Source organism: Gadus macrocephalus, chromosome 11 (assembly GCF_031168955.1).
Source record: "Gadus macrocephalus chromosome 11, ASM3116895v1".
In the NCBI taxonomy this organism is placed as follows: Eukaryota; Metazoa; Chordata; class Actinopteri; order Gadiformes; family Gadidae; genus Gadus; species Gadus macrocephalus.
The window spans coordinates 12664736-12691329 of NC_082392.1; the positions used below are offsets into that span (position 1 = coordinate 12664736).

The 26594-nt window shown below is 48.1% G+C and overlaps 1 protein-coding gene across 1 annotated transcript in view; it reads right to left on the reverse strand.

Moving 5' to 3' along the window:
• sema6e (sema domain, transmembrane domain (TM), and cytoplasmic domain, (semaphorin) 6E) overlaps window positions 1–26594 on the reverse strand; it is a 121817-nt gene that overhangs the window by 36989 nt on the left and 58234 nt on the right. The window contains exons 5-9 of the mRNA XM_060065887.1: window positions 13182–13397; window positions 9721–9835; window positions 8809–8870; window positions 4642–4697; window positions 3507–3608 (exon numbers count right to left, since the gene is read on the reverse strand). Of these exons, the coding sequence (XP_059921870.1) occupies window positions 3507–3608; window positions 4642–4697; window positions 8809–8870; window positions 9721–9835; window positions 13182–13326 (480 nt within the window). The 5' untranslated portion in view covers window positions 13327–13397. The remainder of the gene's footprint in view (window positions 1–3506; window positions 3609–4641; window positions 4698–8808; window positions 8871–9720; window positions 9836–13181; window positions 13398–26594) is intronic.

Sequence of the window (26594 nt, forward strand, 5' to 3'; positions counted from 1 at the left end):
TCCCTTGTGTGTGTGTGTGTGTGTGTGTGTGTGTGTGTGTGTGTGTGTGTGTGTGTGTGTGTGTGTGTGCGTGCGTGTGCGATTGTAGGGACAAAGGGTGTGGTTTTAAGTAGGTGAGGTCGTCAGAATACTAAAGACAACTATAAAGATGTTCCCAGAGTTGAAAAACACATTATATTTAAAGCAGTTTCCAGGAAGCAAATCCTACTTAGTAGACCGGCACACTTAGTAGATGCCCAAAGACCTAGCGAAAAACGCTCAGAAGCAACAGATGTTACGTGCGCTTATGAATGTGGTTAGTCACAGTTCACTGCCATAACATAGCTTCTTTTAACCCTGTACTGACTAGGAGAGTCCAGCACGGGTCCTTATGTCCTAATGTACACAGTGGGCTCCTTCTAGAGCAGGAGTGTGCTGGCTGCAGCGAGACCGTGGAGGAGCATCGGTCAGGGCAGAGCTAGGCTGGATGTCCACTGGGGCGCTTTAAGTTCCCAGCCTCCTCTGTCACTGGCAGTAACACACACACACACACACACACACACACACACACACACACACACACACACACACACACACGCGTCACACACACACACACACACACACACACGTCACACACACACACACACACACACACATGCAGACATACAGTACATACACATACACATGCAATGTCAAGCACACACAGATGCACAGTCGAGCACACACACGCACCTAATGCACGCACACATGCCCAAGCAGACTGACAGACACAGACACACGCACACGCTCACACACACTATAACGGGAAAATATGAACAAATAAGTCATACATTTTGCAAAAACAACACGCGCACAGAGAAAATGGCCGTCGTCCAGGTTTCCTGGTCCCCTAAGGTTTTTTCCTATGGCCTTCCAGAGAGCGATTCCCCGTGATTTAACACATTTTGGCATTCCCGGACGTCCACTGAGCTAACCTGCGTGATTGGTTTCCAGACGGAAGCGCTTGGACCGCAATGGGGAAGGTGTTTACGGGAGGTGGGGCGGCTGGAGCACGTTGGAGCGCCATGCATGGAGTGGGGGGGGACAAGAGGCGTTGAAGTCGGTTCAACAGTAAATCAGCTCTTTAGTTTTCATTTGTGGTGGAAGTTTCACCGTGGAAATACATGATATATCTCTGTGTGTTCAGTTCTGTATGGAATCAACCGGAACGCTCTGCACAAACTTTGACCATCATATACGTAATTAAACTCTACATTTGAGTTATTTCAAATGTTAAAAGTGGGGGTGAAAGTGGAAAGTGAGTCGGAGTGGAATAATTACACTTCATCCCAGGCTGGGCATTTTTCAATCAAAACATTGGGGTGCATGGTGAGACATGCAAAACAATGCAAGCATGGCCACCGTTTATTTTCTGGTGTCTATTGAATGTTAATGCATCCGTCTAGACAATTATGCTATAAGGCGCTTAGCTAGGAATGTCCTGAATGCTTTCTCCAAGGTCACACTGCCATATCTAATAGAGCAATTTAGGTGTCCATAAAACTGACAATACATCACCAGTGTTAAGGACACATAACTAAAATACAGATCCTTTGCTCAATCACCTAGACTCTCTCTCTCTCTCTCTCTCTCTCTCTCTCTCTCTCTCTCTCTCTCTCCTCTCTCTCTCTCTCTCTCTCTCTCTCTCTCTCTCTCTCTCTCTCTCTCTCTCTCTCTCTCTCTCTCTCTCTCTCTCTCTCTCTCTCTCTCTCTCTCTCTCTCTCTCTCTCTCTCTCTCTCTCTCTCTCTCTCTCTCTCCTTTACGCACCACAAGAGAGCTTAAGTACTTTTTCACACAAAAGGCAATGGTGCTCATGGGAAATGTAGTGTTTATTCGTGGAAATACAAGCCCTTTCCCCAAAAGCACCCATACTGGGCCCCTACTTATAATGTATTCCCTGTTTTCCTGGAACCCCCTGTCAAGGGCCGCGTAATGGCTCCGGCCCCTCTCTCTACACACCAGCGACCTGACCTCCCTGTCCTGGGGGTCAGCGCTCTGGAACCAGCCTCTCCTAAAGTCAACTTTCAAACAGTTCCCCCGCCTCCCCCCTCCTCGCAGCATCGGCCCTATAATCCCTGCGCTGGTAGATTTATGCATTTGAGTCTTTCCCCCGTCTTTACCTCCCCCCTCGCTCTGTGTTCCACTGAGGGGCTGCTGTGAATCACTAACTTAAACTCTAAAACATGATGTCATCTGCGGGGGGTTTCGACCAGACTGAAACCCGTTTGGCTGAACTGTGGAAAGACGGGAGGCCCATAGGAGCCTTACCATCTCAGAGAGAGAGAGTTACAACAGCACTACCTCTGATCTGATGCACCAAGGATACTAGAGCATTTGTAAAGTTCAATGGTTTCCAAAGTGGGACATAAAATGAGTTAAATCCAAAGCGCGCAGTGAAAGCAGATTTATTGCATGTATTCTCGCAATAAAGGGGCAGGTAGGGGTTCTGTGTTTTGCTCAAGGACTATGGCCATTATGAGTAGAACCCAGAACCTTTTTGGCAGACGGTCAACCCCCCGGCCACAACACCGTCCTGCCAGATGAACCAGAACAACTCCACGGCTCCATTTGTATCATGTTCAGATGTTGATTCACCACACTGCGTTTCCACGGCAAAAGCGGGCGGCTGTTAGGACCGGTGTCGGCGCCGTACCGTGTTTATGAGCCCACTATCGGTGCCTTTCCTCGACAGACTCACTCTACACCTCTCCCTCTCATTATTCATCCCTACAGCAGACAGTAAACCACGGAGATAGGCTCCGAGTGGTTTGGTAGAATAAAAATCTCCTCCCCGTTCTCTCACACCCCGTCCCTCGCTCTCCCTCTGTAAATCCTCCATTCCAGTGCCAGACCCTCTCCTTCAGGCTCCTCTCCTCTAGTAGCTGTTTGGCACGGCCTGCCCCCCCCCAAGCTGGCTCTCTTTATTCATATTTCTCCTTCCCAAACGTCCCATACCTCAGTACACCATCTACCTTTCTGTTGACAGATTGTCCTCACTTTGTCGTATCCTTTCTTGCTGAGTGCACATGTTTTTCTGTCAACACCGAGCCTCTCATCTGCTTACACCAAACACCGATTATGGTACGAAACTCCTGCTTTCAAAATAGTGATGGCAGCTTTAAAAAAAGAAAAAAAAACATGCGTCTGTCTTCGAAGTGGCAGCGACAGGGCTGGTTAAGGAAAACTACTCAAACCCGTTAGTAGACTCAGACAGAGGCTTCTGATTCCCTGGCAGCACAGAACTTTGGCTAGAGTGTGACAATGGGTTTGATCCCGTCCATTTCCTGTAGGGCTCCTTGAGAATTTCCCATCTGGGTTCGGCAAAGTATGATCTCATGACTAACCCGTTCTTGCTCCGAAGTGCATCTGAATTTGTGTGTCTGTATCCGAGCTCACTTTAGATCTCTTGTCCTAGGCTCACACGGGAGCAGCAGGTACACCACACGCCATGTAACACCACACAGCCATGCCACACCGCCGTGCTCACCTTGTAGTTTCGGCAGGCGGGGTTGAAGGCGTTGGTACCGCAGGCGAACAGCGTCTCGTCGTTGCGTGGGACCAGGACTTTGATGTAGTTGTAGCATTCGTCCTGCAGGGAGTAAAGCAGCCCCGCATTACTGCTGTACATGGGGGACACCTGGCAACCCGGGCCACAACTACAGACAGCTAGGACTGATGTGAAGGTGTTGACGTCTTAACACAGTCCCATCTACACACGGCATGTTGAAAAGACAGGCACATAAACAGAACCCAAACTGAATGGCCTGCATGTGTGCACGCATGCACGTGGACACACACACGCACACAAACAGACAGACACACACACGAGCACGGGCGGACAGACGGACGGACGCACAGATACAGAGACACACACACACACACAACAGACTGGCACATAATGGCCAAAACAAAGAAAGTTTCACACAAACACACAACCACATACACTTCACCAGGAATAGCAAATTGGGCAAGATGAAAAGTTATGAATCTGTGGTGTGTGTGCGTGCGTGTGGTTGTTTGACTTGCAATTTATGTGTGTCTTTGTGTTATTATCAGTTGGTGGCAGGGGGTGGGATATGTGTGCACATCCATGCATGTGTGTGTCTTTGCGTGTTTGTGTGTGTATCTGTTCAGGGAATTCTAACTGTTGTTTTATTCATGAGGCTGTGGGACGGTGTGACGGTGTTTTTTGTACGTGTGTGTGTGTGTGTGTGTGTGTGTGTGTGTGTGTGTGTGTGTGTGTGTGTGTGCGAGAGAGTCTGTGCTTGTCTGTGCCTGTGTGTGTCTGTTATGCATGGCTTTCTGCTTATAGATGTGTCCGTCTTACGTGTGTAATTGTGTGTTTGCGTTGTGTGTTCGTAGTTGTCTTTGCGTTTGTGTGTGTGATTGAGTGTTTGTGTTTAATGTGCGGATGTTTATGCATGTCTCTGTGTGTGTAACCGTTTGTGTGTGTGTGTGTGTCTGTGTGTGTGTGCCTGTATATGCATCCTTCTGCAACGCATGGTGTGCGCATTTGTTTTCGTGCGTGAACGTATGTGTGCGTAATGCGCTCGTTTGTGTCGGCGTAGGCGCGTGCGTGTGTGTGTGTTCATGAGCGTGTGCGTGGCGGGGCTGCCACTCACGCTGTTCTTCCCCCGCACCGTGCACTTCTCCACATCCTTGGTCTTCCAAGTGAGCTCTGAAAGAGGGAACAGACACCAAGCCGTCAGCGGTGACGGGCCGGGCTCCCAGGACCACCCGGCTCTCGCTGTTCTCCAGCGCTCCAGTCCCATTAACAGACAGACTGCGCTGGAACTCTCATTAGCTTCAATATACCGTCCCGGGGTAAAGACGACAGACAGGACCCCACCGGTCAGAGATGTCGGGTGGGGGGGGGGGTGGGGGGGGGGGGGGGGGGCAGGGCGGGGCACCCAGCCAGAGGGGCGGTAGAACATGAAGTTATTACCGCTCGTCAACAAAGGAAAAAAAAAACAACAGAAGGAAAGCAAGGTGTCTTCCAGGTCCACCATAACCGCAGAGCACCAGGGTTAAACAACCTTGGGTGGTTGCTTTTGTACCGCGGCCAGCATGGTGATGTACGTCAACGTTAATTACATCCTATTATCCTCCCCGGTCCCCGGGCGGTGCGCTGGGCTCTCCACCTGGAGCCGCGCACGCGCCACACCGCCACGCACGTACGATGCTCATCTTCAAGATGTTTTTGTTTATCTTTATTTGGTAATATGTCTGATATGAACCCGCACACACACACGTACAGGCACACACACACACACTCACACACATATATGATCTTCAACGTAATTATAAATGACATTTTATCACGGTTACTGAGATAAGACCCCAATTTAGAGAGAACTCAATTGAAAATCCCATGGCAACTGTCTACGCATCTAGTGCCTTTGCCTCGGAAAAGGCACTTGGGTGTCACCAAAAAGAACATTGTTTGCGTGCGGAGCCAAGTAACCAATGTTAAGATGAGGTCAGTGTGCACGTGTGGAGTGCAGTCCGGGGGCAGCGGCTTGTTTCATAGCCGTTTGTGAGGATTAGGCTTCCCGGACACCTATTGTGTAACACTACTGTGTGTGGCACACTTAATATACAACAATGCTAAATATACTGCTCATAAACAACAAACCAAGAAAGTATCAGAAAGTTGGCGTGGGTCATAACCATGGGGATAATAACATGCCCCCTCGCTAAAACTCTACACCCAAAACTCAGTTTTTCCTGCTGACATAGTGGGTCACGCGCTCTTTAAATGAGGGATGAAGTAACATCTGGTCCAGCTCCACTTCAAGAGTCATCCCACTTTCAATTGGATTTCATCAGTGATCCTGCTGCTGCTCTATGACCCATGGTAAACTACACTACGCTATGCTACTAGCTATGCTGTGAGCAATGCTACACAATGTGCAATGCTAAGCTACACTATGAGCTACACTAAAAGCAACGTTAAGATACAAATTGAGTACTTCTAAGCTAAACCATACTATTAGCAACAGTTACATCCGCTGAACTACATTATGAGCCTCACCATTCTTTACTACGCCTCACTAAGAGCTACGCTTAGCTACACTGAGCTAACTCTTCATTGTCTTGCTTGGCCACCACCCATCAAAAACAGCTTACTTGACAACTTGGGTAACAGCAGGAACAAAACAACAGAAAACTGCCATTTTGGTTAGTTAACATAACCCTAGAGTCCACACCATCGCAGACAGACCATGATATTTGGTGGTCTGGAACCAGTACCCGAGGATCTCAAGTGCATGTATTCCACAAAGAGCAGGGCTGAAAATCAACATGAACTCTGGACAAATGCCCCCTCGAAATCTACAAAACTATCCATAAAACGTAAGCAGTGCCAGGTTTCTGGCGCTCTCAGGGCCCTGACGTGGCCTGAAGCTAGGAAAAGGCTGTGTTTTATAATAAGGGTCAGATCCACAAAATCTATCCAGCAGTGCAAAAATACTGTTCAAGCCAAACCCTGCTGGCTTCTGAAACCGACAGAGGGACACATCTAACACAGTGACTATAAAGCATTGCACTACTTACTCTTCATATTAGCATGCAATCTCTCGCTTTATAATCCATCCAGATAACCTTTTTGATCACACCCAGTGTGTTTATATCTTGCATTTCAAACCTTTTCGCACGTTGTATTGTCAGGAGTCTGTCCAGCTTGCGAACTGATATCCTTTGACGAGCAGCACGGGACCCACTCTGACTAGCGAATGAGTAGGAGGCACCAGAGGCAACAGTTGTTGTGGAGTCTTGGCTAATACCTTGAATCATTCAACGTTGAGGTGAGGCAGGAGAATGCAAATGACTCGTGGGAGGGGGTTCATTCTTTGAATGTTTGTTAAAACTTTCGATGAACCATGCATGATAATGAGCTTTCGGTATGCAAGAGAGGCTGCACATATTGTTAACACAAGTAAACTGAAGTATGATGCTCCAATCATGGGCGCTGCACCCTAGGAAAAATGCTTTCTTAGAATTCAAGGTTAGAATTCATGGCTGGAATTAGTATCCGGTCTTCACACCGTCCGGCTGTTATCGGATTAAACTGTGTTTCTAATGTATGCATGGTACATTTACACCGGCTGAAAAATGCGTTAATTTAGTTAAGGTTAAAAGATACAAACAGAAGCTTTCTCTCAGACCCTGGCAGAATTGGATCCTCGAGATTTAGAGTCTTAACTATCTGTAGTTACATCCGTAGTCATGGAGATGGAATCGGAGTGCCACTCAACTCAGGAGCTCCAGACTCTTAAAGACGGCGGGATGTGAAAGCATCTCGGGGGGTTGCAGTCCGCACAGTTACTGAAGCCTACCCAGCGAGCGATGACGCAGAGGAAGGTGAAAAATGACAAGTGCCCACATCGAGGTGGGATCCAGGGCGAGGGACAAGGGTGTGAGATGACGTAGCGGACGGGCGGCTCCATCACGCTCGGGTCACGTGCTAACGACCCCGCTCAGGCAGCTGGCACAGAGGGGCCGTGAGTGGGAGAGGAAAGGGGGGAGGAGGAGATTCAGTGTGCAGCGCCGGAACATCTCTTAAGTCCTCCCGCTGCATGTCTGACACACTGGAGCACTCATAATGACTCAAATAAATAATACATGCTCGCGCCTTTCATCCGGAGCCAAGGCGCTTTGCATGTCGGGGAGACACACACTCATCACGCAATCACACACGCGCACACACACACACACACACACACACACACGCATTGAACATCCATCGTAAACAATCCGGCAGAGGAGAGAGATGACGGTGCAACGCCGTCCTGTCGCCGGGGGAGCCTGGCCAGTCAACAAGTCAGAGAGTCGGATCGATGGCGGGGAACTCCTCGACACCTGAGCTGCGGCGGCGGCGGCGGCGGCGGCGTTGGCGGCGGGCTCGGGGGAGTGGACGGCTAAGTGTTGAAAGCTAATTCTAAACGCAAGTACACAAAAAGTCCCGGGCGCCTCGCAGGGCTCTTATTTAAGTGCAATCGTGTTTGACAAATTAGATTCAGACAGAAGCACGAGCAGCACTTCAGAAAGCCGGTGGAGCAGCGGGCTGGGTGCATTGGATATACGTCTGGAGAGAGATGCTTAATGCCTGAAGAAAGGAGGCAGGCAAACAGCATGGGGGGGGGGGAGAATAATGAGACATCAACATTTCGTCGAACATCTTGATCGTAGAAATGGATGTAGTGGAGAAGCTGATGAAAATTCCAGGGCATAAAATTATCTTCTAAAAGCAATGTGCCTTGAATTACAGTTCGCAGTGGCAAGAACATCCTTCTACCTAAGGTAGAAATATATCTTCATGAACGCCTCAAACGAGGACAACTCAGTTTTATTATGAGTAAGATCGCAATCCCCTTTGAAGCTCGGCAGGAAGGAAGGAAGCAGGGAAATAATTAGACTGAATTCGGGGTAATATATGAGAATTCACTCTGACCCATTTGTCGTCATGTAGCGGGTGAAAAAAACACCGGAGTGGATGAAATTAAACTCCTTAATCTTAAATGTAAGAACAAGTGTTTGGTTAGTCAAATGAGTGTGCGGGGATTGTGTTTCGGAGAACAGATGGGCTCGCACAAATCTTAGATAATATTTTTTTTTTTTTATGGTAAAAACACAACGTTCTGCTGCTTGTATAAATTTGACGGACTATCAAACCAAGCTGATAAAATATGAATATTTCCAACAAAACAAACCTTCAACAGAATAGTGGTGACATGAGCAGAAACAGATGAAACAAGCGGGCTGAATAGCAAACGGGCAGGAGTGGGCGCTTACCTGCATGGGGACGATCCGCTCAGAGGAGGCGGGCAGATTTATGGCAAACACGTGGTCCCTGGAAGCAAGTGAAACAAAATAAACATTAACATCCCTCTGCCTATACATTAGCCCCCCACGTCTTCTCCCACACATGGCCTCTCACACTAAGGTCTGACTCACTATTTATGCCGACAAAGTTTGGAGAGAGGTGTCCCAAGTTATGACGGACAAAAGAACAACGCCCGTTTTCCCAATACAATGACACAAGGTACCAATATGAGTCACGTTGCAGCGTGAGCCAAGCACTTTGTCACACCCAGTCGGGGGAAAATATTAAGTCCATAGCTAATTGTATGCAGCACTTGGCAGAGAAAGTGTTGTTGGCGTTTGGGTCAGGGCCAGCCTTGCAGCAGAACGTATTTTACCCAAACAAAGTGATCGGAGCGGGTTGGTCTGCCTACCTTTTTGAGGCAATTAACCTGTGACCTTCTTAGAGAATAGCTTGATGCAATTTAGATGAGAGGTGTGCTGGAGGAACGTGTGGAGCTCCTGCCAGCATTTAAATGGCGACTGCAGGGAGCTGGTAAACAAAACCAGATGCACCACCAGGAGGTGACTGGCAGGCAAAGCGTACAAACAGTACTCTTCTAAAAGCGCCTGTTAAGCTGTGCACTTTTAGCTGTTCTTGAAGTGGCATAAAGTAGAAAACTCTAAGAGATAGAAGGATAAATATTGGGGAATATACCTGCAACCTTTAACTATTAACGAGTATCTTTCAACGACAAATTCCTGTTTTTGTTTGGGTTGGGTTTGTAGTGGCAGACACCTCTCTCTGATTGAGATGAGATTGTAACCAGTTGGCTCACTCCATCAGCAGGAGCACCAGTGGTGTTGGTGATGGGGGGGAGGACGAGTGGAAGGCTGACCTGGCAGCGATGTAGAGCATGTGGTTGATCCTCAGCATCCTCTGGAAGTCCAGCCCTAGGCGCACGGTGTCGTTGTCCGACATGAGGCCCTGGAAGCTGGGGTACAGGTAGGAACCTGAGGGCAGGGAGAGGAGATGAACAGACAGATTAATGTTCTGCAACAACTTAAGGCATGATGCTCAGTCTGAATAAAACGATTGAAATGATTGTCAAAGCTCTGCTGACATGCTGGGATTTATAGCCGTTTTTTGATTCAGGTGAATATTTGTTTATTCAACGTGTCAAACTCGGGGAATGAAAATAAGTATCTAAGCAACAGAGGCCGTTCAATACTATTAGTCAGTTTGATTACATCCAAAGTAATTAGAAATAGGCCTGAATATTCCTGGTCAGTAATAATGTCTGCAAGAAAATGAAAATGACTAAACTCAAAAACTTGTAGAGACAGGGGCTTAAGAATCTCAAGAGCTAGAAAAAGAGATCTTCGGGTCACACAGCGTCACCTGAGTCAGCCCAAGCCTTGTCTGGGAACTCAGGCTAATATTGGCTCATGGGTGGGTAGAAAAATAACCAAATGTGTCCAAAGTTTCAAATAGAATTATGACATCACTAAAGGCATACCAATTTATACAATTAAATTCTCATATGCCACAGCGTTTCATAGTGAAGGAGACAGAACTGGGAAAGGATAAGGGAAATCAAAATTATTTAAGGAAAACAAAAACGACACATTTTTGCAGGAGGGACCCATGTTCAGTCATCTTGTTGTAATCTGTCCTGAATTTCGTGGTTAAATAAAACCCAAATGATATTAAAAGTACAAGAAATGTCTCAAGAGACAAGGGAGGCGAAAGACTGGCGGTGGATCAGAGGTTTCCTTGGAGAGGGCGGAGAGGATGATGCAATGGCAGAGGAGCCATGGGAGCGAAGGAGGAGCGCTGATTTAAGGCCTGCTCTCGGTTGCACCATGTCCAGCTCACTAGTCTTTCTTTAGCCATATACATTTTTGGGGAAAAAGGTCTCATCAAATTTCAAATAAGTAAATATCAGTGGTCCAACATGGTACTATTATCTCTTTTCCCCTCATTTTAAATCAGATTCTCCACAAGAGTCTGAGTATCAACAACTCAACAATAAACACACAGAAACGTAACGCACTTAAACTGTCTGAAGTGCGCAGACCATGGGTCAAACGCAACATCTGAAAATAATACGAACCAATATGCTCCCTTTTGTTATAGCACCTTTAACAACGTGCTTCACGCCAGAGCAGTACAGTAAAAAAGGGGTCACAGGACCTGAAACCCACATTCACGCCACACAAATAGATTAAAAGGAAATAAGTATTCCATAACAGCAAAACATAAGCTGCAGACACTGAGATCTGATGCTTCAGCCGGGGAGAAAATCAGACGGGCACACTACGTGCCACCAGACTGCCTGCCACCAGTCTGTCTGCCAGATCTAAGCTTCCCGGCTTAGTTGTTTAGAGTTTTATCTCAGAGAACTCAAGCAACTATTGAGCGGAAAAAACACTGCTGCATAAAGTTCCCTCCAGCCTACGCTTTGACCGGCGCCGCCGCTTCTGCTGAATTAGCAATTCTTCAGCAGATAAATATGTGGTAATCTGAAATCTTAAGGCTATCTCCACGGAGAGAGTCCGTTTCACCAGCCGCCTCGCTCGGCTCCACTGATTAAAGATTGAAAGTCGGAAAAAGACGGGCCGTGTTGGTGTACTTGGGGGCGGTTCTCATTGGAGCCGCTGGTGCTGGTGGTGTTTGTAAGGGTGGTGGTGGTGGTGGTGTGGTCAGCCTGAGTCGACTAAGCTGTGATGGCACAAGGGACGTCTTGTAATTACTAGTCAGAGCTTCAAGCTCTCACGGTGCTGCTACAGGGCATAACTTTCTCCCCATTGGACAAACAGTACCTAATAATATACTATTGATATATTATATATATATATTGATGCTCATTAAAGCCCCACAATGTTTAGTTCTGGTCGACACAAGGAAACAGTTAAAGTTCTGGTGGCCATAGTCCCTGAAATTTGCACCGTCATGATTGCTTTTGTACATTAAAAACCATTCATAACGATTAATTTTGATATAGGACATGATTTCAGTTCAAGCCATCTATCTAACATATTGATCTGCTCATATGGCATCGTATCACATCACCCAAGTAGGGCACGGTACTAGGATTTCACAGAGTGCTGGGTCAGACTCATCAGATAAGTTGATCCATTCACAACGCTCACTGTTTGGACTGCTTTGCCAGGCGTTATGCAATACTTGTTGACACTACGATGACATAACATTCAACTGTATTTTGAATGGTGTGCTGGGAACCAGCAGAGCAATGGTTCTAACCCTATAATGGGTAGCACACCTTTAGGTCGAGAACACACCGCCCACTGGAACAAGCAGAGAGCCATCTGGGGCTCAGCCTCTGCCTTTAAACCTAAAGTCACAGTGTGTGAGACGGAGCCCCTCTCTGTGAGCAGACAAGGGACGAGAAGAATTTAACCCAATAACGTTTTCTATCCACTCTGACTGGCTGTGCAACTGTGTGATGGTAGATAGCGTCTCTGGGCTGGCGTGAGGGGGAATGGTTCTGGGAGTTTCAACAGTGTGATTCTTATAAACAAAGAGAATGGTACTCGCCAGCATTTCTTTTTGTAGAATATATCAGTTACAGGATGGGATTTTACTGGCTACACTATTTAAATCACTACCAATCAGCATTGACTATAGATGTGTCCGGGTTATTTTAAGATAGGCACTGGTTTACATTAGTTTAAGCACCCTTATATTCTTCCTACTCGTCCTTATCATGCGTGACGTGGTCTCTCCCACCCGCTCTCTGATATGGGAGGGGTGATAATTAGCCATGGCACCATGATGTATTACCATATATAATGGGCGGGAGCGGGGAGCGTGGGGGCCTACTGCCGCCCTGTCACCTTCTGGAACCAGGGGTAACGAATGGCTCTCATTACACCTGGGCCAGGGCGCCACATATAGCACTATTAGCCTGGCTATTTCTGCTAATGGCCGCCTGGCTCCTCTTCCAGATAGATCAATTACAGCGCGCGGGTCACGCGCTCTCCACCACCTCTTAAACCAATCAGGGGTCAATGCATTGGCTGACCGGGACCCCAACTGGGGACCCGGTAGCCAGTGATTGGCTGCTGTAAGACAGTGTTTGTGCCATCCCGCCCAGATAAACCCTCCCCAAGGTTGCCTGATTGAAAGTGTACAAAGTGATTAAGGTCTCGAGGGAAGGTCTGATTCAAATATCAGTTCAGAGTGCGCTCTCTGAACTTTTACCGTATCATACTCAACGCAGTAAGATCCAACTGCTAGAAAGAAATATATAAATTGGCCTGGTTTCACCCAACCATTGCAGAACCCCCCCCCCCACCAGATAATCTCCATGGCAATTGAGGGTCAGAGACTTACTCTCCCGCCCGACGATGCTGATTGGCTCCAGGTCTTGAGGGAAGGGCGTGGCTCCGCAGGTGAGCCGGGGTGAGACGGCGAGGGCGAAGGTGAGCGCCAGGGCGGCGGTCAGGAGGGAGGGGGTCGCGGCACGCTGCTGCCTCATGATGGCGGGGAGGAGGACGGCGTGCTGGGAACTCACCAGGAACACATGGCCCACAGCAGAACAGCCCCCACCTGGGGGAGAGGAGAGAGCACAGAGGTTAGGCCTTTGCGAGCGCTAGAAGAGGACGGCTTGTGTACTGCTGGATGTTCTGCCCTATGGGCTGCCACTAAAATACATTTCGGTTTGATTGCATTTGATCTACAGTCTATTGATTGTCCTGAAGGATCGCAAAATGCTTTTATGTTTTCTCTCTAGTTCTCTTTATAAAATGATCTGAAACACAGAAAAATTACATATTTCAGTTGCTGAAAAGTATAAGCATTAAAAGGTTTGGAACATTACGAATAGCAATTATTTGATAATCAAATCATAATGAATTCATTTCTTGTCTGCTGGAAATCAATTAATCCACACATATATGGAGATATTTTGACTCAAATGTGTTTGCTTTGAACATAGAGGAATATTTACAACATTGTAAGGCATTAATTACAATGATATGCTGGAGTAATGAATGTTCGTAACAGCACACAAGGTAGCCTGCCTAGCTCTGATTAGCATGTAGTGCCTTATTTCAATGCAGCGATGTTATTGAGTGATGCTAGCTCTGTAAACAGACAGCAGACAGAAAGGGAGAGGAAAACACAGAAAGATAGTGAAGTGGAGAAAGAGAGAGGAGCGCGAGAAAAAAGAAGACTGATATAGAGAGAGGCAATCACAACAGGCTGCCAGTGAAGCCGGAAGGAAGGTGTAAACAGCAAAGGTAAGCCACAAGAGCCCAGCCACTGATACAGCTGTCTTACTAACTAACAACCTCTTGTCTTCCGCGGACGACCAGACAGAACCAGATGCCCTGCACTACCAAAGTCCACAGCTCACTCTGAACCCTGTCCTGAAAGAACCCTTTCAGATTGACTCAAACCCTGCCCTGATAGAACCCTTTCTAGATAGACTTAAAACATACCCTGATTGAAGCCTTTCTAGATAGACTTAAAACATACCCTGATTGAAGCCTTTCAGATAGACTTAAACCCTGCCTGTAGCCGCTTGTACAATTGTGGTATATTGTTGACGTGCATGGTGTATTTTCATTTCCCCCCCATCTGATTGTTAAGCCAGGGGACAGAGACAGCGACGGATGGACAGGTTGGCGATTAGCTGAAACATTGACACCGTTGACCTGTGTGTCCTGCAAAACACAACAACACCATACGCTCAGTGTCCTCCGCTTCTGCAAAGCCACACCGAGGTTTGGCTTCTCTTCCCCGTCGCAGGTTGACCTGGTTAAGCGAGATATAACCTGCCATGGATATTGATATGGGGCTGCTTCATTTATATTCCCCAGGGGATAAAGCTGCATTTAGTGACGAGGTGGAGCAGAGCGGCACGGCGCGATAAATGGAGCGGACGCCGTGATCCACGCTCCTGTTTGTACCGTGAGATATAACTGCCCGTAAGGCGCGCCAGCGGTGATGTACGACGACACTAGAACTGATGGATTAGGTTAATATGCCGCGTTTGTGTTTTTTTGCTGTGCTTACCTAAAAAGCGGCAGGGCTTCTTAGATGGGACAAAAAACATCCGATAAAAATCTCCCGAGAAAAGGGGGGAACGCCTGGAAAATCCATTGTGTCTCACAGCTTCGCTCACCGTCTCCGATGCCACGGGAGATTACAGAGTTTAAGAGTGTGATAACGACAAATTTGTTTTGATTGAGTGCAATATGGTTTATTTTCCTTGTAGATTAACTATATGCCAGCATCACCTGCTAGCATGCATATAAAAGAGCTGTAAACAATCCTCCATCCGTCACAAACACTGCACGGGGAGTAAACAATATGCAAACAGCCTGGCCTAAATCGTGCCTATATCGGAGCAAACATGCGCTGAGAGGAGGCAGAGGTCAGTTATTGACAAGCTGTGGGGTACTTAGCAAAAGGAACGTTGCCAAGAGCATGTGAAAATTAGTCACGCACAGTGAGCTAGCTAGCCGACCACAGATCGTGTGCAAGACATTGAAACAAACATCAGCTCATGTTCCCACAACAAGCAGGGCCAGAGGTTAAGAGAGCACAATATCTTCAGAAGCATTAGCACATCATTGATTCTTCACGTTCTTGTTGTTGTTGTTGTTGATTTTCCTCTCAAAACCGTAAAACATCCAAATTTGGCTTATGATCAATTGCAGGATTGATCTCCGTTTGTTTGGGCACGGATGCAGGAAGCATTCAAGAGTTTGAATCAGGGACCTTAGGATATAATCCAACACCTATTTCCATACCAACATGCAAGAGTTCATGGGATGCCTACTTGACAAACACATCGACTTCATAAGGACCAGTCCTCGATTGAACAATGCCTTCTGAATCATCGGTAAAACGTACAGGTCCTGGCTCTGGAGCTGTGTGATGGGTGAAATTAAAGGTTTATTAAATTATTAAATGTATTAATTAAATTGTTTCTGTAGGGGCTGTACTTCTAAGTCTGTGCTGCATGGGAATGGGAATGGGGGGGGGGGGGGAGGAGGGAGATGTTGTGACGTTCTGCCAGCTCCCAGAGGGGAGCCAGTTGAAAGGGAGCCGTCAGCATGAGGATGAAGGCTGGGTGACGTCGACGTAGGAAAAAAGGAGACCTAAATATAAATATAAGATGCAGTCACACACTGCATGACGTCTGCTGCTTTAAGGCAGAAGCGTCGCTTTTTCATTACATGTTTAGCGCGAGATTGACGTGTTTCAGGCAAAACAGGAATATAACATGAATGAAAGTCGAAGATCTAACAGGAGATTTGAGAAAGACTATCAGGGAATGTGTTCCCCAGGTCTTTCAACAATCACCAGCTCAAAAGAACCAAAATACCCACCGTAAGTAGTTTATCAGCGCTGGGACTTCGCGAGCACACAGTACTGCGAGAAATGGCTTTATAAAAGCCTTTAGAGGTGAACCATCCAAGCGCGCAGCATGTGAAATCTCAGATGTGCTCTCAGAAGTCCACACTCCGTCGAGGCAGCGGTTCTCTATTAGCGAAGCCCTAACCTGTGTCTGCGTTTGGTTCAAAGGAACACCATTCATGTCCTGCAACCCATACCGGCTGCCGCCCGACGCTCCTTGACGGCTGGACCGCTAAATGACTTTGCGCCGTCACAAACATGCCACACCCTGGCATCTTAAACACACAGCGATGCAGCTCCCTCCGGGAATGCGGATCTTGTGATTGGTTCTTAATCTAACCCCGGCACTGACTCTAATCAGTTAATTGACCTTCCTGCATGGCATTGAGGGGTCTGATGGGCTGACAGCTGTCGAAGGAACATAAGCCTGTGTGCCGCTCGCTTATCCTGTACCACCACCTCTCTCTCTCTCTCTCTCTCTCTCTCTCTCTCTCTCTCTCTCTCTCTCTCTCTCTCTCTCTCTCTTCTCCCCCCCCCCCCCCCCCCCCCCCCCCCCCCCCCTGTACCGCCTCCCTTGCCCCCTGTCCCGGGTTCTGTATGTTTGGAACGAGGGTGGGGCGGGGCGGTACTCCGAACACTTTTGTATTTAATGACGTGGACCGGGTAAGTCTACTGGGATACAGCGGGCTCCTCTGCGCAGGGTGGCTGGGGAACACGCGATTGATTAAGGTACATTCACTTTGATTAGCCGACGGCAGTCTTTTGTATGATAAGACGTCAACCCCGAGTGTCCTTGTTCATGAAAGACTCCCCCCCCCCCCACCCCCCTGAGGTAGTGCCACAGCGCAAATAAGACAATGAGGAAATAAACGTACCACTGCGAGAAATACGTCTTGTCGTATGAGGCCATCGTCTCATCCATAGGAAACAATTGGGAGCCCGATCGTAGATACATTCTCCCTCGTAAACTTTTATGTCATTGTGCTTCATTTGGCTGGGGACCACTGCTCCATACAGAGAAAAAAAATGATACAATTAAAATCCTGAATGCCAATTTTATCCTCAATCAACTGCGATGCTAGTGAAGCATCTGTCGGCTCTGGGGACATATTTCCTGCCACCTGCCGTCGGCAAAGAAAAACACAGCGCAAAAACCTATTTCACCGCAAACCTTGCTAGTGTTTTAGGGCCAAGCAGGTGGTTTCAGAGAACCGAGTTGGATCAGAGTAATTTTAGACAGTGAGGGAGTGAAATGCACCTCTGATCCAATCATTCTTCTGTGTGCTCAGGATATGTGATCTGCTTGGCTCCTGGCGAAGTAGAAGGTCCCACCCACCACTCTCCCATTATACTCATGGTGTATATTTATATAAGCCCATATCAACTCCATGGTCTCCTCTATCACTTTGAAAGCGATTAGCCACATTACCCTCTGCTCTCGACAGACCATTAGCTGTTAGCTTTCTCGGCCGGGCTCCATCAAATTGTTATGGCGATCGCGGTGTCCTCATATTTTTATGGATGAGGTGTGTCTTTACAGAAAATGGCAAGCAGTTCACCGTTCTCCCTTAAGCTCCTGCTAGTATGACATGTCGTACTATTGACATTTCCCGTACGCGCCCGTGACCTACTGAAAACCTTCTGAATACGTTGACTATTCTGCATAGCAGCAACACAGTGACGACAGCACTTTTGTGTGTTTAGCAACATAACTCATGCTGAGTAACAATGAAAACCTCTCGGAATCCATTGAAAACTAAATGATTCACTTCCGTCTCTAAAAGTTCTTTCAAGTAAGAAAATGATTCAATAATAACTGAGGTTCACAATGACATTACACTACTTTTACCTTAAAACACATTGGCCTGTCCAAAACAATTCCATGGGACCTTGATTTGAGGCAGGGGGAAAAACAACCCCATGATGTGAATGGAGCTCGGCAGCACAATAGCGCTGGTTGTCCAGGCAGGGTCTAGTAGTCCATATCAGGCCGTGTTCTCAATGATCCATCCAGGGGCCAGTATCTGCCCACAGTCTCATGACTCGAGTCACATGCTGCTCCATCAAGCCCACAGCCCTGGACGTTCATGAACATCACATCTGCCCTCCGAGCGTTTCAGAAGAACACCTACGTTTTCCAAGGAGCTTCCCCCCCGCGGCACATGTTGTGTATTCATTGGAAGCTATCGGAAGTTTCAGAGTAACTGTGGAACATACGTGTTAAAGGACTCATCTCCCTAGAACCCCCCCCCCCCCCCCCGCCCCCCTGGGGGACGTCGGTGGTCCCTGAGTGACCCCCTCAGACTGGGGAATCTCCACTAATTGGATTTCCAATGGCTAACCAGGCCGACGTCGTCTGGGAAATTGGAATTGGGATCAGAGATCATTGGGTAATAATTGGGAAGAGGCCCCCACAGGATATAGGGAAGATTTCGCCGGGCTTGTTCTCAGAAGGGAGTCTTGTGCTGCTGCAAATGAGTTCATCCTTCTGTAGTCAAAGAGAGCAGCCAATTAGGGGGGTCTGTGGAGAGTGCTTCCACGAGATGACTGTTGGTCACCGGGAACACTCGCCTGCAGGCTTTCCACCGCCATGTTTTTATAGCTGATAGAGGTACAGATTGGTAAGGTCAGACCACTCCACTCTCAGTTCACAATCTGATATCAGTGGGCTTAGCAATAAGGCTTATTTTTTTCTTGCCTTTGTAAAAAAAAGAGCTTCATTCAAAAGTTATTGCCAACAGCAAGATTGAATGGCCAAATAAGGTTTAGAACCTGTAAGGGCAATACGCTGAATATTTTTCTCCAACATAGTTAATTTAACTGATTAGTGGGATGCCATTCTAAGGTGTTTGACCCCCAAGTGAAAGGATCTGAGTTTGATTCCCATGTCCCCAGCCTGCCTGTCGGCGTCCTTGATCAAGAACCTCCACTAAACTCAAAGCAGGATGAATAAATAATAAATTATAAAGCTATTAAATGTAAGTATATCATGGAGCAAGGATATAATTAAATGTCACCGCGTTAGGAAAGTCGACCGTAGGGTTCAGAGCTGTTTCAGACGGTTGTCTCTTCACTTTCCCGTCGGCCTGACAAGATCTGAGAAATTAAATGTCATCTGTCTTCATGACGCCAAGGTAGAAGGAGAAGAACATGTCAGGGAGCGGAGCCGGAAACTCGGGGAGGATCCTGAGTGCCAAAAACAAAAGGGGCTCCTGGGGGACATTGTGACAACATTTGAATCCATTAGCATCTGGGGTCATAGACGAGTAAAGTGAGGCTCCGTGTCTCATAGCAGGAGGAGAAAATCAATGGTCCCAGCAGTCTCTTAGTCCTGAGATTAGTATGTCAGACGACTAGTGTCAGTATAAAGAAGTCTCATTCTGCCCCTTTTTTTTGCTTGATGCGAGGAGAGGGCAGGGTGGCGTTGGGGGAATAAAATGTCGTCAATGAAATGTCAGGAGAGGTTAGGACCTCCCCTTGTCCCCCATGCCACTCATGCTGCTCCCAGGGGGGGGGGGGGCACTGCTCACTTCTCATTGGCCCAACAAGTAGAGACAAAGTGAAGTGGTCCCACTCAGGCTAACCCCCCCCAGTATCAGACTGCCCTACTGAACCTTGGTGGAGGACCTCCCAGGGTCTCACCTTCATGCGAGTAGCACCCAAGTTGAACAAGAGTCAACAAGATGGGAGGGAAAAAGGCTCTCTGCGCTGCACTGATACCATACACTTAACTTCCTCAGCCGAAGAGGGTCAGAGATGTCTGCTGAAAAGAGCGCCCTGTATACCAACAAGAGCCAAGTGTGGTGAATGAACACCTGCTGTGGATTTGGGTGTCCGTGCGTGTGCCTGGGTGCCATGGTTGTAAGAAGGCTGGCCGCCCCACTGCCACGGGGGCAGAGTTTGGGAGTCGTCACAATTAAAAAGGGTAAAATGTAAGATGTTGGCAACGGTCTAAATTGGTTGGGCAAATCGATGTGGAGAAAACGCTGCAGGGGTCATCGATCGTCTTTCTGTCTTCTTGAGGAGTAAAAAAAGCAGCAGACGGCCGTCAGTGGGAGAGGGATCACTCATACGCTAATGGTGTCCTCTCCATTTGTCTGCCAGGAGTTAATTATTCATTTTCATCTTCAGAAGAGGGCCCATAACTCAGGTTAAAACCCTGCCCATCCCCCCATGGTTCAATCAAGGTCAACTTTCAAGCCCAAGGGTGTCTTTCTCTTAGCTAGTCCGTGCAACGAGTTTCACCCTGGGTCACCGCAATCAAACTCACGTTGAACAAAGAAAAATGATCCAACAATCCCGTTGTTATTACGACAGTCATTAGCATAATGGCCTCTTCCACGGACACGACACAGTCCAACTTTTTGGTGCCATTATCCTGCTTATCAATAATTCAGATTATTGACAAACACTACCTGGACCCTGTATTGACAGAAACCCAACCACTGGTAACCCCCGCAAGGCCACCATAACTGGATACCCCCCCGGGGTTACCTGTGGGAGACGCCACGCAAGGGCGGGAAAGCAGAGAGCCTCTTGGTGTTGGTGTCGTCTGTGTTTGGGAGAGAGTGGAAGAGGGAGGGAGAGAGAGAGAGAGGGAGGGAGAGAGGGGCGAAAAATAATGAAAGCCAAAAAGAAAGAAACTAAGAAAAAAAACGAAAGAAGCAAACAAAGAAAGAAACCCCAAAACAAAAGCAAAGAAACAAAGAGAGGGAGCGACAAAGCGTCTGTGTTGGTCTTGTGATTCTATTTATACCTATCTATTTCAGGGGCTTCGAGCCAGACGCCAGCGGGAGCCAAAGTCATCCAATGCCCCGGCCGACCGATATCGACTGAACACGGATCCCTCAGGGTTCGTCAGTGGCGGCTGGGAAAGTGCTCGGCTCTCCTAATATTAGAAATGCTCAAGGATCACCCAAGGAACTAAACCAAGCAGTCCCAGAGCCACAAATGAACACAAACAATTCCACTGTCTTGCATGAAATTATTTCACCGTGGCTTTATAATAATCTGTACAAGCCCTGTAATAAAATCAGGAAGGGGAGCGGGGATTGGCATTAGTACATTGCACTTATACTGTACAATTCTAATTGCGTTATTATGGACCCACTGTTGGAAACTCAGGACTTTGCCCTCTCTCTGCAGCCTTACAATACACACCACAAGTTGCTGCAGTAGCTACATGCCACAATGTACAGCCATTAATGCCATAGCTCTGTGTGATAGACGTGTCGGCTGAAACGGTCAGGGAGACAATGCCAATCCCATTTACATCCGCTATTCAGGTTTAACACCCTTTTTGAAACATTTAAGGTGTAGCTGCAACCCAGAAAATGATGATTGGATTCTAACTCCTCTTTGTGAAACTCTTAATTAGAAATGGTTTGATAGGTCAGTTACCCAAAATGATGATGTATATCACTTGTTTTGCATACACAGACCCGTTTCCTCTTTTATTTGACCCAGGAACAATGTCAGCTTGATTTTCTCGAGGCCGCCCAATCATAGTGATCCTCAAAAAGTCTGCAGTCCCTGTCTTCCCTCGAGCCATAACTGATTTGATAATTGGGACAACAATTGCACATAATGATAACAATTTTATACGGTCACTTTGAATGCAATTAAGGGGGACCAGATTGTCATCTTCAAGGTTTTAAAAAGGGATGCCACATTTAGATATATTATTAATGAAACAAATCATTTCAAGTAAGTTTAAGGGGTAATTTAAAAGCTAAACAACACTACCACCCACACACTCACCCCTCTCACACTCGGAGCGGCGCAACCGAAAACAGCAGAGGCAAGGGGAGCGGGGGTTTTGCCAACACCTGCTGATTAGATTTGCCGGGTAGCTTGTGTAGGTGAAAGCCGGCCCCGCCGCAGACCTATCTAATCATGCCACTGTGATTGGGGCCCGGCCGATGGGTTTCTAGGGGGGGCCTGCGCTCGCTAAGACAGCGGTCAGCTGCCGGGGCAGAATAAGACAGCAGCCGCCCTAAAATAAACCCTGGGCGCCGGGAGAGGGAGATAAAAGCCCAACTCAAAGCATCCCCACGTGGCCCGGCTAACTGGAAGAGCCACGCCGATTAAACGGCCCTGTTTGGTTCCGTGCGAGGCGGGTTAACCGCTGCGGTCGGACGTTAATAATGATATTCATCGCCGCTGCCAGAGAATGTGTGCGAGTACTCGCCCCGTAATCTTATCTGTGCCGTACAAGAGTACAATACAGTTGAATAAACGTATTGACCAGAAGTAGAAGGCACACTTTTGTGCTCCACACTGAGGGGGCACCAAGTCAAGAGTCAAATGAAAGGCAAAAAAACGGTGTTTCTAGAACAGCTATTCAGAACATTCTTCTCCCACAGTAAGACAATTATAGAAACACACACACAAACACCCATATAGACCCACATACACACAAAAACACACACATACACGCACGCAACAAATAAACAAATACGCAGACACACAAGCGGAGACAATTGCAACAGATTATTTTTATTAGAATAATAATAAGCATTTTTATCCTGCCATTGTTAAATAACCGGCCTGACTCCTGGTCAGTGTATGGAGAAAGTGTCCTCAGAGGCTCCTCCAGCTCGCAAAAAAAAGCCCCACTGTTTTGTCCTCCAGTCCCCTAAGGAAGCCTCAGCTGTAGGGCTTTGGTGCGGAGGTGGTGGGGGGGGGGGGGGGGGGGTGGTGGTGGAGGGCCGTGTTAGGGGGATGACACTGAGGGAGGGAGATCCATATAATAAGAGGAGCTCTTTTGATCTCCAGATTCACCCCCCCTCCGGAACCAATTAGCCCTCTGAACTGTAAGCACTTCAAATTCTTCCATTTCTCAGTTGTTGAAAGACCGCCACCATGAATTATCAATCCTGTAGGACTTTGGTTCCTTTTCAGATATGATGAAACCAAGCAGGGAGATTTCTTTTGCATTATTCTTCCATTATTGGCGTGTAGGAAATTCACAAAAGGAGTGAGATATGCAACACCCTGGGATAATTGTATTATTTTTTCTACACTCCTGCTCACTGCTCACTTTGTGAAATGAAAAGAAAAAATATTTCGCTGGTTTAATGGAGAGTTGTTTAGTGTTAACTAAAGCGTAACTAACAATTGCGAGTGTGAGACCGAAGGGCTCCATCTGTTTGTTTCACCCTGGGAGACGCAACGGGCTCGGGGACCAACAAGAGGCAGATAAATCGCCACAGAAGCTCTGCTTCTTCCATTTTCATCCTTTTTTTTTTTTCATTTTCTTCTGTCAACACAATCACACAACTGCCATCAGGCACATCTATCCGGGCACGCGATCTCCATGAGACAATGAGGAGAATGGAGGAGACAGATGGAACATTCCCAAGTACATTTGCCGCATTTGCGGCAAACCCTGAGAATAAAACTGAAAAAGGGGCTTTTATAAGTAAGTGACTATTTTATTTTTTTCTTTCCTGCTCTTTCTCGCAAGCCATACGGTGACTGTAGATGGGGAGCGATATAAATCATGTTTACAAGCGTGGCTTTCAGGAAGGTGGGGGACGGGGGGATCTGGGGGAGCACCCCTTCTGAAGATAATAGCATCATCACAACCCGTGCATTCTCGCTGTTCCCGGCTAGATTAAACGCTTCATCATTCTTTGCCGGACCACCATCGTTTCCACGGATTCTCTACGTCCAGACTGTCAGGCCACGTCTTCTGAAACCATAGTTCACTACGCCCAACGACTTCTTCCCCCGCCATCCCCCGTATCCCCGCGGGCACAGAGATCCCGCTTTACAGACGTGGGCGAGCAGGGTTATCAGGGCAACGCTGCCTTCCAGGGCGGCCTCCTTCCCTCCCCCGCCTGGAGCCTCTGCTGATCTCACCATCATTACCGCCCGTCTCCCTCTGATGACATCACCCAGACACATTAAAAGGGCCCGGAGGCGCGTCGTTTATGTCATATTACTGCCGTGCCATCCATCTCACCTCCAGCCCCCACAGCCCCGCCCCCCACTCCCCCCACCCCGCATACACCAGTCTGCAGCCGCGGGCGGGTCCTTGTACCATACAGAACCTTGCACCTCGGCCCCTTCCTCGTCTGCCTGGGGCCATGTCGTGTCCGACTTGAGCAGCGTTAAAATCTACCTGGTCGGACAGAGGTGCCCCCCCCCCCTCCAGGACACAGCGCAAATGTGATGGAGAAAGGCATGGGAGTGGAACTGAGGAGGAGGAGGAGGAGGAGGAGGAGGAGGAGGAGGAGGAGGAGGAGGAGGAGGATGTGACGGCGTCTTGCGGCTCGCTGGTCTGGAATCGGCCAGACAATCAATTCCAGCACTCAGTGACGGACTGTCAGCTCCACCATCAACAACCATAAACATCACGCGCCGCTTTTAAGAGGCCCAGCGGTGACACCGGACAAACATACCATCATTACCGTGAAAGTCACACGGATAACACCGCTGTGGCCCAGGCTGTACGCACCGTGAACTAAATTCATTTCAAGCCGGCAAACTTCAATTCACAGAAAGAGGTCTCCTGACATTAACCGTGGAACATTGAGTTTCTATGGAAACCCCCACACCCGGGCGGGCCCATCCGGCGTCCTCTCTCTCTCTCCTGAGGACGCGGAGGACTCCTTGATCGCCCTTCAGACGGTGGGAGGGGGGGGGGGGGGGGGGACTTTCCCCGCCTCTGTGCGGCCCGAGACGGACTCAACTCTGGAGGTTTTCATTTGTTCCTCTCCCAGGCCTCTAATGGGTCTGAGCAGCGAGGCAGAGGCCAGGTCATGGAGGAGATAGTGGAGAGATCCGCTGGCACCTGGAGGAGGATAAGCTCCCAGCAGCGGGCTCATCCGAGGCCGCACCGAGGGGCCTCTAATTGGGGCTCAAATGAGGTTTAGCTCCTTCGACCCTGCAGCATCAGGGGTGCACCAAGGGCAGGATTATGAAGACTAATAATTAAGGGAATCGCCTCCTCTGTGTGGCGTTCCATGGTAACATGAACGCTTTCATCATTTAATTGTGGTTTCTTTGGGTCTTCTCTGTGTGCTATAATTGTGGAGCATGAAATGAAAAGTGATTATATTTGGGACTTTAATAATGTTATAAGATTAATATAGGGGAAGGAATAGCAAGTGTAGAGGTTAGGTTTGACGCCCAGCCAGTATTGGATTTAAACTCCAAGGTCTGCAGTCTACCTGGAATGCAGACCTTCCTCTCTGAGTGAGAGGCCTAACCCCCTCCCTCCTCCTGAATGACGGGCCTCTTAATTCACTGCAAAACACTCTGAATAAAAAGTGTCCAATAAATAACCGGCCTCAACAGGAAATAGGATTTGGGGTTTAGCGCCAGGTATGGTTAAATCAATTCCCCTGTCACTCACCAACCTCTGCACTCATCAAACTAAGGTAGAGCAAAAACGGAATAGCCGAAGACAATCCTCTCATCCTCAGCAGGCCCAACTTACTGTACAAACCCCCTGGTGTATATCCTGCTCCCTGTGTTCAGCGTTCTCCTGACAGCCCCTCATCCTCTGGATGTTCAGGTTAAGAGCCTTTGTGGGAAGACTTCACACATCCTCCCAGTCCCACAGAACAACAGCAGCCACAGAAGAAACACACGTCGTCGGAAGATCAAAGCTGCCACGGCCGCGATCCTGGGTTGCTGCGCTCCCCCCGCCTGCATTCAAGGTGCTGCTTCTCCTTCTTCTTCATCCCGTCCATGGTGAAACCCAGAGCAGCACAAAGGGAATGAGACGGAGCGCAGGGAGACGGGACACGTCCATCCCACGCGGAGAGAGCGGCGGACAGCATGGAAGAGTGAACCAGTCTTTCATCTCTCAGGGAAGACAGGTAACGGCTGAGAGAGGGCGATCACCTGGTTAAACAATACCTTTCTGATTACTCCCTCTCCAGTCAACCCTTGAATAAGTCCAAGCACTCAATAATGATAATAATAATACTAATAATAATAAGGGGCTGGCCGGAGCCACCAAATAACTCATCCATAAAGGGGGGTGGGAGATAGCAGGGCAAGCGCGCCGCTGGTGTCATTAAGCGTGAGTGCGTGATAAATGCACCCTGCTTGTCGGATTTGAGATTCTCATTAGTCTGTGTTCAGGAGGGGACCGGGGCCCATTACTCTTATGGTTCGCAATACGACATGAGGCCAAGTGTGTCTGTTTACAAGAGGGAGAGAGTGAGCTAAGGAGAGAGATGCAGAAGAGATCATGGTGTATGTGTGTGTGTGGGGGGGGGGGGAGAGAGAGAGAGAGAGAGAGAGAGAGAGAGAGAGAGAGAGAGAGAGAGAGAGAGAGAGAGAGAGAGAGAGAGAGAGAGAGAGAGAGACCGTTAAACTTCTATACTCATTCATGTCATAAGTCATATTTTCCTGGTT